This window comes from Tenrec ecaudatus, chromosome 3 (genome assembly GCF_050624435.1).
Source record: "Tenrec ecaudatus isolate mTenEca1 chromosome 3, mTenEca1.hap1, whole genome shotgun sequence".
Taxonomy (NCBI): Eukaryota; Metazoa; Chordata; class Mammalia; order Afrosoricida; family Tenrecidae; genus Tenrec; species Tenrec ecaudatus.
Window position 1 is genome coordinate 133,884,869 of NC_134532.1, and position 14,558 is coordinate 133,899,426.

General features: G+C 42.1%; 1 protein-coding gene across 5 annotated transcripts in view; it reads left to right on the forward strand.

Moving 5' to 3' along the window:
• Window positions 1-14,558, forward strand: part of FAM13A (family with sequence similarity 13 member A) — a 313,755-nt gene that overhangs the window by 240,566 nt on the left and 58,631 nt on the right. For all 5 annotated transcript variants that reach the window (XM_075544017.1, XM_075544018.1, XM_075544019.1 and 2 more), the window contains one exon: window positions 6,526-6,712. In XM_075544017.1, the coding sequence (XP_075400132.1) occupies window positions 6,526-6,712 (187 nt within the window). The remainder of the gene's footprint in view (window positions 1-6,525; window positions 6,713-14,558) is intronic.

Genomic DNA, 14,558 nt, shown 5'->3' on the forward strand with positions numbered 1-14,558 from the left:
CTTCCTCCCTCACCCCACTATCATGATCCCAATTATACCTTAACAAATCTGGCTAGACCAGAGGATGTACACTGGTACAGATAGGAAATCCAGGATGGATGAACCCCTCAGGACGAGTAGTGTGAATGGCAATACTGGGAAGATGGAGGAAGTGTGGTTTGTAAAGGGGAAACCGATTACCAGGATCTGCATATAGCCTCCTCCATGGGGTACGGACAACAGAAAAGTGGGTGAAGGGGAACGTGAGACAGTGTAAGATATGACAAAATAATAATTTATAAATCTTCAAGGGTTCATGAGGGACAGGAGACTGGGGAGGGAGGGGGGAAAATGAGGATCTGATGCCAGGGGCTAAAGTGGAGAGCAAATGTTTTGAGAATGATGAGGGCAATGAATGCGCAAATGTGCTTTACACAATTGATGTATGTATGGATTGTGATAAGAGTTGTGTGAGCCCCTTATAAAATGATTGAAAAAATAATAAATTAATTTAAAAGAAAGAAAACTAGCTGCTGGGTGAGCTGTATAGAAAGTTTTTAGAGAATGGACTTCTTTTGCAGCCTATCTAGCAAGTACAAATTATTCCTTTCACACAGTTCTTATCCTCAGACTCATTTTTTGCCAGATAGCATGTGTCAACACTTTACATTTTGAAACTACCTTGTGTGTGTCATGACATTGTGCTTTCCACAAACTTTGGCCAGGTGACCAGCAAGTAGAGGTTGGAGGATGATAGCGAGCATGACAGAGCATTGACAGACATGGTGGGGGTGGTTGTAAAACAGTGAGCAGGGGAGATGGAGGTGGGGGTCAAACACAGATAAGGTCTAAAGTGAGTAGGGCAATGTGAATCGTAGGATAATCTCTCCTGTGGGATTTAAGTATCATTTAAATATAAGGAAGTTCTCAAGCCTAGAGAGGCTTCTGGTATAAATAATCCACTAGCCTCAAGCTCAAGTAATGTACGCACCAGCAGTGTGGTGAAGCAGGTCTCAAAGGAGCCTCAAGCTCTAGCAACATGATCCACAAGTTGGCTTGGGCCACAGGTACTGCAGCTCACAAGTTGAAGCAGAGAACTAGCATAAGCAGCAGCATGCTGGTCCAATCACCAGGGAGTAAGCTTTGCGATGTCGGCCATCTTCATTTATCTTGGTTGCTTTACAATCAAGCTGCCACCTGATCACACTCCACCCACACGTTCCTATTGGCCTAGTTGGCACAATAAACCTAACTATCACACTCTCCCTTTCAATAGCTTCAGAAATCCCTCTGAATGCCCTCTTAAATATGTCCCAAGGAGATTCACTAACTTGTCATAGACTGTAAGAATATTGGAAATAATTATTATAGTCTATACGAAATATTAGCTTATCTTTGTATTTGCTTATACATCATTGATTCATTTATATAAAACTTTAGTGAGGCTTTGCGTTAAAAAACTAGAAGATAGATTAAAACTAGTGCTATATTCTACTAAAAGTATTAACAGAGTGGTTAAAAAGTCTTTTGAAAACTAGAAATCTATTTGTATGATCTATTGTTTTGCCTCAAATGACTTCGAAATCCAACCAAATAACAAATGGTTTTGAAGCCAACGATAAGTTTCTTTCAAGAAGAGAGTGAAGGGTCAGCAGCGTCTCCATACATCATCAGGGAAATACAGATCCTAGTATAAAACTATGAAATATTTGCTTGGGTGCAAATAATTTACTAGTCTAAACAAGCCTATGAGTTTAGATATTCAAATGGAGGCATTTAATTCCCTGAGGTCATTTAGCTACTTGACTAGACTCAAACTCCAGCAATCGGAGTGCCTTGCTGAGTCTGCTAACCACTAACAGAGTCTCTCTTGAGGAACCAAGTGGGAGCGTGGTTAGACTGATCAGCATGCCTTAGAAGTGCAGCCCGCCTCTGTGGCATAGCAACATGAAGCCCTGAAAATGATAGTGTCGACCAAAGACCCGCCAGGTGATCCAAATCAACAGGAAACGTTACCGTGGTTCCTCAGCCTTTACCGTTTCTTATCAAGACATTAAAAACTCTCTGTCAGTGATAGAGTAAATAACAGTGAAATTGCTTATTTCCTATCGTGTAAATTAAAACATTAGAAACATCGAGAGTTAAAGTGTTCCTCGTTAAAGAAGCAAAATAAGCTTCCTAATTGCTTGAGCAGCGTTTGTCTTCCAATCGTTCTCTGACTTGTGATGGAACATTGTCACTATACCTGGGCAAATGTCCTGGTCCTTTCTAAATAGGAATCGGCCACCGACCTTTTGTCTTTGTGCTTTCAATATAAGATACCTGTGCGAGCTTCTTATTGTGAATGTTTGGGGTCCCCTCCCCAGGACACTTCCTCTGGGCCCTCTTTATCCATTTCATCACCAATTTTCCTCCCTCCTGTCAGTCAGTTCTTCCCAGAGTTCCTCTGAGCCCCTGGAACAGCAGCTGTGTCAACTTTCCCAGGGCCAGCTTTTTCTTCAGGAACTCCATTTGCATTCAATTTGCATTTCACTTCCAGAGTGTCAGCGGTTTGCTCCTTCTCTGCACTTTCATGTTTGTTGATTACTTCCCTTTTTGGATTTTTTTGTTTCTGTAAACTGTCCAGTGCTGACTTTGTCCCCAGAAAACAAAGAATCAGCCTTAGCACACACCTTGCCTAGTAACCCGGGGCGGCACCAGCTACCAGCAGGCTTGAGAGGCGTGCCAGGAGTGGTCACCGGCCATGATGCCCCCCTCCCATTGATGCACCGATTGCGTCCTGAAGCACTAACGGAAGCACTTGCTCGTTATTTATCCACAGTTAATAGAGAGTGATAACTGCGATTTGAACTGTGGTGTTGAGGGATTGGTTTTCTTGAAGGAACCCTTGGTAACTGGAATTTGTACATATCAGAACTGCAAAGCAAGCGCTGCCTGTCTGCGTAAGATAAGAGGAAGGAGCGGTTAGGGCCCGGAAGAGGGAGGCGGTGCCAAGGGCTCTCTGGGGAACTGAAGCCCAAGGTAGATTTTGAGTAATGAACTCGCATTTCACCCGGCAGCTAGAGAGGATTGTTGCAGATCTGGAGGTTACCACGTATGGAGGCATGGTTAAGTTCATTGTGAGCATGACCGTTTTCTCGTACAAGCAAGAAAGCTTTATTTTGGACTGAATCTTAGGTGTGATCGTGGACATGTGGCTAAATAGGAAAACGTCTCTATTCTGCAAGACTTTTTTTTTTTAAGATGAAATGACATGAAGGTTGGGATTTGCTTCAGACTACGTAAACAAAGCAAGGAGAGAAAGAGGAAATGCCGAAAATGGCTAGGGAGAGGGCTGATGGCTATGCACAGAGGGTAGAGACACAAATGCTCCTCTCTGGGTTGTTCGGTAGAAATTCTTCATACTAACGTGTTTCCTGAAAATTTGGGAGGATAAAGAAAACACTGGGAACTTTTGATAATTGGGGACTCCTATGGTTTACCTTTTAAGTGTCTCGCCACTTTTATTTATATTTGAAATTTTCATAATTTTTTTCTTCAGTAGCTAGGCATCATTATTTTAAGTGAAAGTGGTTTAGGCCTTCTAAACTATAATAAACTGGGCAGATATATTGACATAACAAAGAAAATGTGTTATATTAATATCATGTTGCATTCCTATTGCAATGTACAAAAAGAAATGCAATCCGTCTTCAGGAGAGAATAAATGGTTTACTCTGGCTGCAACATTCAAGGGATGGGTAGGGCTGAAGAGGGAACCCTGAACAAAACAAATCCAGATCATTAAAGTGAGAAGCACAGAGATCTAAATTCAAGTTGACTCTAAGTCATGTCACCTGTGATTGAAAGCATCTGGAGGACTGGGGCCTGGGGACCAGTGTTCCACAAGCACATGGGAATCTGAGCTGACTCCCCTGACACTCACCACAGTGGAGACGGACCCACAGGGAGAGCAGCGTTTCCACAGGAGACGATGGTGTGATCAGGTTTGATGTGTTTAGTGTGGTGAGCATTATGCTACTGTTGATTCACTATTCAAAAAGATTGTAAAATGAACTTCCTTCCCAAGTTCACACGTAAGCGTCCCTCCATTTAAAAACATTTATAATTGGTATGGCATAGATGATAGGGAACATACAAAGAGAAATAAGAAAAAGAAAAGGTATGTAAGAAAGCAAATCGTTTTTGAGTTTAGATGCAGTCTCATTCAGCCATCTGCAGAAGGCCCTGCTTTCAGGAAAGGGAAGAGAGAGAGAGCATTAAGTATTTACAGGAGCATGTGTGCGGTTTAGCTTTTCTTCATGTTAGCTTTTCTTCATGTCTTCAATTATTTTATACTTAGGAGATTTCTTTATAATATCTCATAAATCTTTTCTGTAATTTCACTAAATCTATATATATTTCACAATACAAGATGTGGAATGCAAGACTCACCTAATTGTAGACTGTTCAACATGACCGATGATAGTCTAACTTTGAATATATTATGAGACTGTTTAATTCATAATTTTGTCTCCCTTATAGTCTAAAAGGCTGCACATCTCAATTGAAAAATAAATATTTAACTTTATCTTGGATTTTTAATATGGTTGAGTTGATGGTAAAATATGTTCCTTTTTAAAAATTCAAGTTCATTTATTTCAAGATACTACCTAGAACCCAGTCATGCCACGAGGGAAAGTAAAACCTTATCAGTACCTTACCAGTTCATGGTCATTTGGACAAAGCCCAAACGGATTAATTTATTCCATGTTTACAGTAAAAAGAACAAATCTTCTATGATAATATTTGTATGAGCTATCCAGATGGGGAATTATCTAGAGACCAGAGTAGTTACCAGGGGCAGGAGGGAAGGGAAAGTTGGGCTTCTTGCACAAGGGATGCTGAGCTTCTCTTAAGGTGATGGAAAGACTTGGAAGTGGCTGACGGTGATGGTTGCGTACTGTGATGAACACGATCAATGCCACTGACTGTTGAAATGCCAGATGTTTTTGTTCTATACTTCTATACCTACCTCTGTTTCAATACCCTTGAAAAAATAAAGTTGAATCCCTAGGACATTCAGATGTATTTCTAAAACTAAATCAGGAAGGACCATTATGTTATAAATTTACATTCTGGTACTCCTTGTACTGGAAAATCACAAATCTTTATCTCAGTTAAAATGCATTCTACTCTGAGCTTTTGTTAACTTTTACTATTTCGATCAACATGATCTGATTCAGTGAGATTTAATTACAATATATGTGTTTCACCTGTGTTACAATGCTTTTATTATTTGGGGAAATCAATGAATCACATTCTAGGGAAAATATCATATCCCTTTCACATTTTTCTACACACAGTATATTATCATACTTAAAATATTCCTGTGAAAAATGAGTTTTTTTATACAAAGCCTCACTCTTATCTCTGTTTGAGTACAAATTGCTTTTGGTATAACTATAAAAGCCATATAGGTAGCAAATCATATATATACCATATCACTAATGGAAACATAACCATGAAAAACCCATTGCCATTGAGTCAATTATGACTCATAGTTACCCTGAAGGAGAAATTCTATTTACCCTATTAAATTCTACCCTGTAGGATTTGTTGTTGTTGTTTTCCCAAGGCTGTAAACCTTTTTTAAATCACCACACATGCATCCATTGTGCCAAGCACTTTTCTACATTTCTTTCCCTTATTATCAAAACATTTGTTTTCTACTTGAGTCCTTGGTATCAGCTCCTTATTTTACCCCTCCCTTCCCACTCCACTCTCCACCCTTAAATCCTTGATAATTTATAAATTATTATTATTTTGTCATATCTTATATTGTCCGATGTCTCCCTTCACCCACTTCACTATCCGTCCCCCCAGGGAGGAGGTTATATGTAAATCCTTGTAATCTGTTCACCCTTTCTCCCCCACCTTCCCTCTACCCTGTCAGTATTGCCACTCTCACCACTGGTCCTGAGGGGTTCATCTGTCCTGGATTCCCTGTGTTTCCAGTTCCTATCTGTACCAGTGTACATGCTCTGGTATAGCCAGATTTGTAAGGTAGAATTGGGATCATGATAGTGGTGGGGAGGAAGCATTTAAGAACTAGAGGAAAGTTGTATGTTTCATCATTGCTACACTTCACCCTGACTGGCTCGTCTCCTCCCCGCGACCCTTCTGCAAGGAGATGTCCAATTTCCCACAGTTGGGCCATGGGTCCCCACTCTGCACTCCCTCTCATTCACAATGCTATGATTTTTTTTTGTCTTTGATGCCTGATTCCTGATCCCTTCGACACCTCGTGATCTCACAGGCTGGTGTCCTTCTTCCATGAGACAGGCTGCCACATCTTTCTCCTGGGTGGAAATATAACCCTTTCCAATTTGTCCCTCAGGATAATTTATCTTTTAAATTGGCATAAAGTGGTCTCCCAAGGAGCATGGCACTCTACTCAGACTTGGTTCAAAGATGCCAACTCGAATTTCTTGGCACACTTCCGGCCTCTTACACAGTGTATGACAGTATCATTACATGTCTTTCTTTCCTTTTTGTCTATTCCAGGGGACTTATCAACAAAGAAAATATTCCTTCTGGATTCAACAACCTTGATGACTCTATTTTGAACACTCAAGAAGTTGAAAAATTACATGAAAGTAGTTCTGGTTTTATTGGTGAAAGGAACAAGCCTAAACGTCAGAAATCCAGTACACAACTTTCAGAGCTCAAGGGAAATCAGGATGGCCCTGTGGTAAGTGAATATTTGCATGGTTAGCAGCTCAACCACTAGGAACCCTTGTTATTGAACAACCAGGTTTTTTTTTTAATTGAAAACAGTAAAATTTTAGATAAAATAAATTATACCTAATATAATTAGGTGTTTATGTGGACTAAAATGTTCTAATCTGCAGTCTACAAATTATAGTGGCTAGCAGTCTCAGACATTGCTTTATAACTTGAAGAGAATATCAATCTTAGTTCAGATCCTATTCTTCATTATTATTTCCTCCAGGAATAATACCTGGACTAGGTCATGATAGTTAACAAAAGTCCCTGGGTTGTACAAAGAGTTAATATGATCATTTGCCAAACTGAATGCTCTGAGGGTCAGATCCTCCCAGAGCCATGTAGGAAGAAAGGCCTGGTGATCAGATTCCAGGAAATCAGTCGTTGGCTACCCTGAGGAGCACAGTTCTTCTCTGACCCATATCAGGTCATCATGCATTGGTACTGATGCAGTGACTACTGGTTCTGCAGGTAATAAAAGTGGGAAAGTACATTCATTTCTTGTGGCATGTTTCAATGATAACACAATGTACATGCTCTTCTTTTTTTAAAATCATTTTATTGGGGGCTTGTACAACTCTTATCACAATCCATACATACATACATACATACATCGTGTCAAGCACACTTGTACATTTGTTGACATCATCATTCTCAAATCATTTGCTCTCCACTTAAGCCCCCTCCCTCCCAGTCCCCCTCTCTCATGAACCCTTGATAATTTATAAATTATTATTTTGTCATATCTTACACTGTCCGACATCTCCCTTCACCTACTTGTCTATTGTCCATTCCTAAGGGAGGAGGTTATATGTAGATCCTTGTAATCAGTTCCCCCTTTCCACCCCACCTTCCCTCCACCCTCCAGGTATCACCACTCTCACCACTGGTCCTAAAGGGATCATTGGCCCTGAATTCCCTGTGTTTCTAGTTCCTATATGTACCAGTGTATATCCTCTGGTCTAGCCAGATTTGTAAGGTAGAATTGGGATCATGAGAGTGGGGGCGGGGGAGGGTGGGAAGCATTTAGGAACTAGAGGAAAGTTGTATGTTTGTTTCATCAATGCTACCCTGCACCCTGACTGGCTCGTCTCCTCACTGTGACCCTTCTATAAGGGGATGTCCAGTTGCCTACATAAGGGCTTTGGGTCCCCAGTCTGGTCCCCCTCATTTACAATGACATGATTTTTTTGTTCTGATGATGCCTGATACCTGATCCCTTCGACACCTGTGATCGCATAGGCTGGTGTGCTTCTTCCATGTGGACTTTGTTGCTTCTGAGCTAGATGGTCGCTTGTTTATCTTCAAGCCTTTAAGACCCTAGATGCTATATCTTTTGATAGCCAGGCACCATCAGCTTTCTTCACCACATTTGCTTATGCACCCATTTGTCTTCAGTGATTGTGTTGGGAAGGTGAGCATCATGGAATGCCAGTTTAATGGAACAAAGTGTTCTTGCATTGAGGGAGTACTTGAGTACATGCCCAGTGTCCATCTGCTACCTTAATACTAAATCTATACATATATGCACATAGATCTATTTCCACATCCTCATATATAAATATATTTACATATGTACATGCCTCTATTTAGACCTCTATAAATACCCTTTGCCTCCTAGCTCTTTCCTCTATTTCCTTTTACTTTTCTCTTGTCCCATTATCACATTCAGCCTTTATTAGGGTTTCAGTAATTCCTCTCGGTTACATTACCCTTGATCATGCCCTACCAGGCCTTCCACACCCTCCTCACCACCGATTTGGATCATTTCTTGTTCCCTTGTGCGGGGGATTAGACCAGCTATCCCACATCAAGCTGGGTTTGAACTGAGGCATGTGGATGAACAGAAAAGAAAGAGCTATATACAAAGCATGGGATCGGAGGACTCCAATCTGATGGACTGGAGTCTAGAGTATATTTGAAGCTTGGTATATATACTCTTCTTACACAAGGGAATTGGTTACAAAACAAACATCAAAGAACTTAAACATTCCTAAACTCTTACCTATGCAAATGTTACTTAACTAGTCACAGTTTCTTAACTTTAGAATAATAAAAGCACTAGGTTCAAAGACAATCACATGGATATGCAAGATTTAAGAGAGCCTCAAAGAGATCTTAAATAACTGAGTTATCCCTCAATGCTTTTAGCAGCAAAGTCACAAACAACAGTCATTTTGCAAGGCTTGTCTGCAGAGACACAGAGAGGCAGGGGACTAAATAGTCACCCATTACTAAACACCTTGATCAGCCGATGCTTCCTACACCCTTGTCCCTGGCTTTGTTAACACCACTACTCACCTCCCCCTTTCCTATGTCCTCCTGGAAGTGTTGGTCCCATGTCTCTCCTCCAGATTGTTCATCCAGCCTATCTTATTTAGACAGATCTGCGGAGATAATCACATGCACCAAAACAAGACAGAGCTAAACCAAGTGTCAAAAGAAAACAAAACAACAAGCCAATGACAAAAACAAAACACAACAAGAAAGAAAAAGCTTGTAGTTAGTCTAAGGACTATTTGTTGGCCTTTATGAGTGTCTTCCAGTTGAGTCTGTTGGGGCACCAAACCCTGGCCCGAAAGTCTATTTTTGGTATTCATTGGGAACTTCGTTGCTCTGCTCCCCTTGCTGATCTGTTGCAAACCCTTAGTGTTTTGCCTCGGTGTGGTGGATCAGATCAGACGGAATTCCCACACTTTGTATCCAGTGTTGTCCCCTGTATGGTTATGGGTCAGTAAGGGATGTCATGTCTCATAGTGGGGCCAGCCATGTGGACTTCTCTGTGGATTGGCTGCTCTGAGCGGGGACATCGTCCTCAAGGCTTGGTGGGCCAGGATGTGCTCCACTCTCTCTTCCTCCCCCTTCATTTGCTCCCATGGGCTCTCATCAGACATATCCCTCTCCCTGAGCTGCAGCTTCAGTGCTGTCCTCTAAAATAAATTCTTCTGAGGGGAAGGGCAGGTGTCCAAGTTGTTGGGATTGGGGTCAGCCCCTCAGACCTCTCAGCTAAATCCCTACTCCATGCTGGCATGTTGCATTCACATCTTGGAGCACTGGGTTGAAATCCGGTCCCTCTTTCCCTGTGGAGATATAAACAATGCCCTCCCCTTGGGTGTGTTAGTCCCTTGTGCCCCCATTACCCATTTCTTTTTTTATTCTCCCCCACCCTCCTTTTTAGTTGGCTACCATATGTGTCCCTGGATTTGGTCTGGTCCCTGCCATACTACCTGGTCCTTACCCCAGAGCATACTCTTCTTGAGATGCATTTGGATATAAGAACCTGATTCTACTTTGGCTGTTTTTCATGTGAAAGGCTTTGCCCCACCTTTGTCACCAGTCTCCCCATTCCAGCATCGCACAAGTGAATTCACTGGACTGTATATTTCTGCAGTGAGTAATTAAAAAATCTTCCCAGCACAGCTTAGAGGGAAGGACAACTTCTTTGGCTGTAAAATGAGGCTATCCTCCAATTAGCTCATCTCACTTTCCTATTGCTCAGATTTTAAAAATCTAATCTTTACAAGAGAACACCAAAGAACAGGATATAAGAATGACTGGTTTCTAGGTTCCATCCTGCAAGTTAGGTGTGCGTCTTCATTTATTGTTAACTTCCTACTGATTTTAACGTTTGTTTTGATAGCTGGGGGTGGGGTGGGGGAGGGGGAAAAGAAGGAGAAGTATACATAATTAGGTGCCATCTCTGTGTTGGGGAAGGTTAGGGCCTGGGTGGGCATGGGGCAGTGGGGAAAACAAGCACACATCCCCGCCCGCTTGGAGATTACATTCTACTAGGGGATATCGATAAGTAGACAGTAGAAATCCGTAAAACAAATGATGAGTACGACAAGGACTCATAAAACAGGGGTTGGAGGGGAGAGGGACAGTCGTTATGAGGGTACAATAGATATAATTGTAGATAGTCCCATGCCCACTGAAGAGGTCATAGAAGACCTCGCTGAGAACTTGGCATTTGAGTATATGGATCTAAGGGAAGGAGCAAGCCATAGCAGATGCAAAGGCCATGAGACCAGTGTTTCTCTGGCAGGACTATCTCCAGGAAGCACAGCGAGCGCAGGAGCTTCTAGGGGAGCGAGCACAGCGAGAGCCGTGTGGGGAAGAGGAGCGCTGACAGAGCACTGTAAGGACTCTGGCTTTTCCCTGGGTGAGATAGGAAATCATCAGAAAGTTTTAGGTAGACAATGACATGCTCTGACGTAATTCCGTATGACCACCATGTTCAAAGCAGTCAACAGGCAAGGGCGCGGGCAGACCAGTTTGGACTCAATGGAAATGATGGTGCTGTGAACCACAGATAGCTCTCTGGCTGTAGACAGCTCTCCTCCAGGGGGCGCTGGCCCCCTCAACAAAAATGCACGGAGTACCTCCTGAAGGAGTGCATTGCACTGGTCACCAGGTAGCGGGAGTGAGGGCATTCTGGGTTCAGTTTAAAGGTAGAATCAACAGGATTAATTGGAAGATTCTAAGGGTAGGGGAACAAGAGAGGAGTCCTAGATCACTCGGGGGGGTGTTGACCTGAACAGCTGAAAGATGGGTGTTGTCTATTTCCTGAAGTGGGGGACAACAGAGAGAAGTTTTAGGGGTAACACTTGGATATGGGGTCCAGTTGAGTTTCAGTGGCCTGTTAGATGTCTGAGAGTTTAGAGAAGATGTGCAGGGTGGAGATACAAAGGCGGGAAGTCATCAGGTGATGGCTGGGTGGTTTCTAAAGGCACTGCACTGAGTGAGACAGCCGGGGAAGCCAGAGTGCTCCAAGACTGAGCCCTAAGGCTCCCTCACACTTAGACGACACGGAGAGGGAAAGCTAGGAGCACAAGAGACTAAGAAGCAGCCGCCAGAAAAGGAGAAAAACTGGATCTATTTGTAGTCGAGGAAGCTAAGTGGCCACCATATGGTGTGGAAGAGAGTGAGATGAGAGATCCAGGAGAAGACTGGGGATTGGACCATTGGATCAAGGTCAAGATCACCGGTTCTCTTACTAAATACAGCTTTATTGGAGAACCATAAAACCAAACTCACTGCCAAGGAGTCGACTGCGACTCATAGCAACCCTATAGGGCAGGGTAGAACTGCCCCTGTGGTATTCCAAGACTGTAACTCTTTACAAGAGTAGAAAGCCCCTTCTCCCTCAGAGTAGCTGCTGGTTTCAAAATGCCAGTCTTGCAGATCACAGCGCAATACATCACTACAAGACAAACAGGGCTCCTTTACTGGAGAGGTGGGAGCAAAAAACAAACAACAAAACCCAACAGTCTAAAGAGAAAATGGGAGGCAAGCAACAGAGGGCAGTAGTAATTTCATAATGGCTCCATCAGCCCAACACGTGTCTAAAGGAAAGAGTATGAGTCAGACCTAAAAATACATCTTAGGACTTGGTAACTTGAAAGTGAGGCTCTTGGCACTTTCCGCTGTGTCGTTCACAGATAATGTGGAGGGACTAGCAGAGATCTCGGGGCTACAGATCATTCAGAGCTCAGAAATCAGTGGTAGTTAGACCTCACTGAGAGCATCAGACCCTTATTCTTGCCCCCAGGATCCTGACTCTCTTCTTGCCCCTTCCACTCCTCCTCGCTGGTACTTTCTCGTGGCTAGCTCCTGTCTCTCAGGAAAGCCAGAGCCCAGCTTTCACTTGATGAGTTAAGGCAGCCAGGTTGTGTTTCAGCAACCACCTTCAACATCTCTCTAGAGTAACCTCTTTTATCTGCGTCCCTGCTGAGACACTAAAGTGATTTTCCTCAATTCTAAGGTTAACCTACAAGCTACGAAATATCCCTGCAAAATCTGTTTCTGACATAATCTGCCTCCCCTATGCTATACATACACAATTTAGCATTTTGCATCAAAAGCTATAATTCAATCATATATTTACCTACTTCTGCCTCTCTGTTTTTAGAATATAATCTTAAATATGGAGATGATTATATATGCTAAATTTTCACCAAATTTTGACTGTAATTATGGAGAATTAGAAGCAACTTAATGTTCAAAAGTAGGACACCAGAAAAATAATTTGTCTGTCGATTCACTAAAATACTGTGCTGCAGTTTAAAAGGCTGGCTGTGGAGACTAGAGTAAAAGAGAAAAAACTTTGACAAGTGTTTTATGTGCTATTTGTATATTATCATTTTAAATTATTCCAGTAATCCACAGGGTAGGTGTTACTATTATCTCCATTTCAACGTGAGGTGCTGGAAGATTAAGTAACTTTCCTAGGGTCATACATGTAGAGCTGAAATTTCACTAGTTTATCTGGCTTCAGCATGTGCCCCTTGAAGACCCCCCTACACTGTTCCCTACATTAAAGGTAGGGTATGAGACAGCATCTATGATACATGCATATACGTGTGTGCATATGTGCACAGATCTGCCATGTATGAAGGTCTGCTTATCTCGTTTAACAGTTCTAAACCACTAGCCATTCTACAGAAAAGAGGAGGCTGTCTGCTCCCATAAAGATTTACAAAGTCTTGGAAATTCTATACAAGATGAAATTGACTTGATGCCATTGATTTGGTTTGGTTCAGGTTTTGGTTTGATTTGAGTTAACTCAGAGGCACCATGGAAGAAATGTCTGGTGATCCACTTCTCCGCCCCAAATCAGCCACTGAAAATCCTGTGGAGTACAGTCCTAACAAGACACACAGTAGGGTTGCCATGAGTCAAAATCAACTCGACAGCACCTGCTTGCTGTATATTTTATATGACAGCACTTCAAAAAGTTCGTGGAAAAAATCCATTGTCTTTTCATTTTTCCATGACGTTTCTGGAGCCCCCATGTAGACATGCACAAATACACTCATAAGTAAATATACTTAGTAAACTATGTTTCTAACTCTGTGGATCATAACAAACTATGGATAATCTTCAGAAAAATGGGAATTGCAGAACACTTCATTGTGTTTCTACAAAACTTGCACATGGCACAAAGGGGAGTTGTGCAAACAGAACGGCATGGTTTAAAAGTGGGAAAGGTGTGTGACAGGGTTATATCTTCTCACCATCCTTATCCAATCAATATGGTAAGCAAATGGTCAGAAAGAAGAAGGTGACATCAAGATTGGAGAGAGGTTTATTAACAACTTGTGGTATGTAGATGACACAACTTTGCTTGCTGAAAATGAGGAGGACTTGAAGCACTTGCTGATGAAGATCAAGGACTGCAGCCTTCATCAGTGTCGATTACAACTCAATGTAAGGAAGACCAAAATTCTCACAACTGGGCTGTGTTAGACTAGGTTGACTAGAGAAACAAATCCAGAGACAATCATATGTGTATAAGAGTTTTATATCGAACAGTAATTGTATATTTAGAAAACATCCCATCCCAGTCCAGATCAGAGACAATCATATGTGTATAAGAGTTTTATATCGAAGAGTAATTGTATATTTAAAAAACATCCCATCCCAGTCCAGATCAAGTCCGTAAGTCTGATATTAGCCCATTAGTCCAATACTAGTCCATAAATTCCTCTTCAGATTCACATACCACATGCAAGGATACAAAATGCTGGAAGATCACAGGCAAGGGGGTACAAAATCTTGTGGATTCAGTGGCAGTAGAAGCATCTACAAGGCTCTCACAGATCTCACCATAGCTTCATGTGGCTTACCAACAGGAAAGTGAAGCAGAGAGTGTATGTCTCACCTCCAGGGAGAAAGAGAGGAAGTTCCCGGAATCCTCATGAGAAATCCACTCCTACAAGGATGCATCATCAGGCTATGATTTAATTGACAGGCTAGATTTCACCCTGTCACTCTTAAACCCCTCAGGTTGCCATGAGATTGGTAACCAC